This window comes from Paraphaeosphaeria sporulosa, assembly GCF_001642045.1.
Source record: "Paraphaeosphaeria sporulosa strain AP3s5-JAC2a unplaced genomic scaffold CC84scaffold_6, whole genome shotgun sequence".
NCBI lineage: Eukaryota > Fungi > Ascomycota > Dothideomycetes > Pleosporales > Didymosphaeriaceae > Paraphaeosphaeria > Paraphaeosphaeria sporulosa.
The window spans coordinates 2132146-2135337 of NW_017253365.1; the positions used below are offsets into that span (position 1 = coordinate 2132146).

At 57.6% G+C, this 3192-nt stretch overlaps 2 protein-coding genes across 2 annotated transcripts in view; one reads left to right on the top strand and one right to left on the bottom strand.

The window, feature by feature from the left end:
* Positions 1–597, bottom strand: part of CC84DRAFT_827437 (uncharacterized protein) — a 1478-nt gene extending 881 nt beyond the window's left edge. The window contains exon 1 of the mRNA XM_018187545.1: positions 93–597. Within this exon, the coding sequence (XP_018035466.1) occupies positions 93–434 (342 nt within the window). The 5' untranslated portion in view covers positions 435–597. The remainder of the gene's footprint in view (positions 1–92) is intronic.
* Positions 598–2204: 1607 nt separating this feature from the next.
* CC84DRAFT_1165430 (uncharacterized protein) lies at positions 2205–3099 on the top strand. The gene is made up of 2 exons (XM_018178712.1): positions 2205–2697; positions 2743–3099. The coding sequence occupies exon 1, from the start codon at positions 2298–2300 to the stop codon at positions 2685–2687; it is 390 nt and encodes a 129-aa protein (XP_018035467.1). The 5' UTR covers positions 2205–2297; the 3' UTR covers positions 2688–2697; positions 2743–3099.
* The last annotated feature ends 93 nt before the right edge of the window (positions 3100–3192 follow it).

The window sequence follows — 3192 nt, forward strand, 5'->3', positions numbered from 1 at the left end:
ATGGGGAGGCTGGCGATGTGATGAGAAAGGGTCAGGAAGGAAAGGGAACATATGTGAGAGTGCTTTCGCTCAGCAATGAAGAGGCTGGCGATGTGTTGAGAAAGGGCCAGGAAGCAGAGGGAATAGATGCAGAATGTAACATCGCTGGCGACGGAGAGGCTGGGCGATGGGTAAGGAAGGGAGGGGAACATATGTAGAAGGTACTTTCGCTGGGCCATAGGAAGACTGCCGATGTTCAAAGAAAGTGTTAGGAGTTGATGAGAAGTTGCATAGAACTTGCTATCGCTTAGTGGGCAATTAGTTGTCGATGGGCGAGGAAAGTATTCCAAGCGGGTGTGAAAGGAGGTGGAACATGCTATTGCCCTTTCGGGCGAGATTATCGACGTACGAAACAGGGCTCCGGAAGGGCAATGGCCTTGGGTAGAATATGCCATCGCTAGGCTATAGGAGGGTTGGCGATGCACTGATAAGGCTGTGATCGTGCGACTGAATGCTATCGCATCTGCTATCGCTACAGCGGGTTGAGGCGGCTGCCGTGTCGAGAACAGTACCACGGGGTGGGACTATCAGCTTGGAGTGTGTTTTCGCTGACGTTAGGGCGCAGCGCCGATGTGCAGCAGTGGACAGTGAACTGTTGCCACCTTCCTTGGGAAGCGTATGCTATGCAAGATCGCTGGGATTGACTTGGCTCTTCGAAGGACCAAGAGACTTTCCTCAGAACGAATTCAGTAATTCGTCGCTACCATCGCCATTGGTCGTCGATGCCCGAGTGGGCTTCTGTTGAAGCGCAGCAGGGTCAAGACCGCCAGGCCCAGCCATTCTATCGAACAAAGCAGAGCGTTCGCAGGGACAGGGAGTACATGAATCGCTGCCCTTGCACGCGATCGCAGACGTCTTGCGCGCTTGCTCTCTACAAATTTGAATCAGAGCACAGCCGACATCGCCAGCAATGTGTTGCATCGTCGAAGAACATGAGCCATGAGGTAATGAAAGTGGCAAGAGGTATCGCCGCGTGTGCTACTCGTTCTCGATGTGCGTGGAACGCACGGAAGAGCAGCCTGACCAGGCTCGCTAGGTTTGTGATGCGGCGTCGAGGCAGGAAAGATTGTCGGCTGCACACGCGAGGGATTAGTCGCTGCGCACGTGGCCAGCTAACGAGGTGTTGCATATGGTAGCAGGACTAGGCTCGCTGGACGTGTGATGGGGCGTCGAAGTAGAACGAAGGTGGGTTGCATAGTAGGAGGGATCAATCGCTGCGCGCGGGGCTGGTCATTGAAGCATCAAGCACAGCAGCAAGACTAGAATCGCTGGCTGGAAGCAAGCGCGGAGGAGGAGACTGTTGTGTCGTAAGCCACGGCGCCATCTTCATCGCCACGTCGAAAGCTGCTTGGTGAGGCTCTGGCGGTTTATGCTGGGTAGTGGCGAAGCGCAAAGGTTGAGGTTTTGCTGGGCGGGAGAAGACGTGTCGACGCACCCTCTGCTGGCAAAGCACCGGGGGGCGCGAGCCGCCGCCGAACCTGGCGTCGGCTATCGATGCAGCATGCGCTCCATTGCGGTTGATGGTGAAGTGCAGCATGGCCAGAGTCGCTGGGCTTGGATCGATGTGTCGATGGGCGAAGGAATCTGAGCGCGGACGACCAGCATAGCCAGCGCGGATGTTGACCGAGCCAGCGGTGTGAAGGGGTTGTGCGGGCACGATGTCGCTCCCTCCGACGCGAACATCGACGAGCTGCCAACATACGCGCTACTCGTGCCGCTGGCTGGGGCGTGCTGGGTGATGGCAGAACGACTTGAGTGCAAGAATCATGCCTGACGTGTCGCTGGATGGTGGTAGGGCGTGGCGAGCGCTGGGGCACCGCGTGGTAGCGGAGTCGCTACATCCGGAGGCACTGGTCGATGAGCACGGCATGGTACGGCGAGGGGCTGTGGTGGCGAATGGCCCGACGGATGTGGTCTGTCGAAGGTCCGGCACACGAAGAAGGCATTGCGCACGTATATGATCGCCGAGGGGAGGCGGCTTGTCGATCACGCGGTTGCGGGGGCTGCGGTCCGCAATGTAGACCATCGCCCAGGCAAAGGTTGAGTGCCGATTGCACGCACGCCGTGACTGGGTCTGAGCGTCGACATAGCTGCTGAGGCTCGTCGAGCGTGGGGGTGGAAGATGCGGGAAGACCAACGTGGTGCTTTGCTGCCACACAGCCAGGCGACGACATGCATCACGGCTGGGGCTGCTGGCGGTCTCCGAGGATCGCTGGTAACATGACAGACCAGCGGCAGTCGCAGGGTGCAGGATATACATGTTGGATTTCCTATCGGTCGTCCGGCTCCTCTCCATCGTCCACTTACTGCCGTGGCTGCACTCCTCGTCGCCAGGGCCCCGCCATGCGGCCGACTCCGTGCTGGGGCAACTTCGCGACGCAGATGCAATGCCATGGCGACTCCTCGCCGCCAGCCGATACCATGGCTATGCCTCCGCTGCCGAATCAGTGCCACGGCTTTCCCCGTCATCCCCAATCACGTCTCTCGTCGCTAGCCAGATTCCTCGTCGTCGACTCGAACTAGTTGGTCACCTCGACAGCACTCTCGGCCAGAGCGATCTTCGACTACGGGGCAGAGCAGATGTGCTGGACGGCAGTAGCCCGTTGGTGGTGAGGTACTCGACATACCACACCGTGCGGCGTGGGTGAGGGTCGTACGCTGCAGGCGTTAGCGAAGAGTCAGGCACCCAGGTTGAGAATTTACATTCAAGCGCCAGACTGCGGCTCATGGTTGGATGCAGTTTGGCGATGCGCACCTACTAGGTGTCGGCGATACTGAGTCTAAAAGCGTCGTCATCTCGCCATTCGGGCGGGAGCACGCGTGCAGCGATTCAAGGCCAAGACTGCAGCGATTCATGGTCAAGGCTGCAGCAGCGGCAGTGGTGGCAGCCAGCGCCCTATTGTGCAGCAACCTTTGTGTGCTTATGCTGCATTACCCTACTACGCATCGATGGGATTTCGAGTGGCTTTAGCATTTAGCTACTTAGCCCGTGACCTCCTAACTACGCACAGGTGCTATTCTCTTGACGATAGGCATTGCCTGTACGCATCTGGCCGTCGTAGTAGTAGTAGTAGTAGTAGTAGTAGTAGTAGTAGTAGTAGTAGTAGTAGTAGTAGTAGTAGTAGTAGTAGTAGTAGTAGTAGTAGTAGTAGT

Coding starts and splice junctions, on each gene's coding strand:
- CC84DRAFT_1165430 (XM_018178712.1), top strand. CDS start 2,298: ATGTTGGATTTCCTATCGGTCGTCCGGCTCCTCTCCATCGTCCACTTA.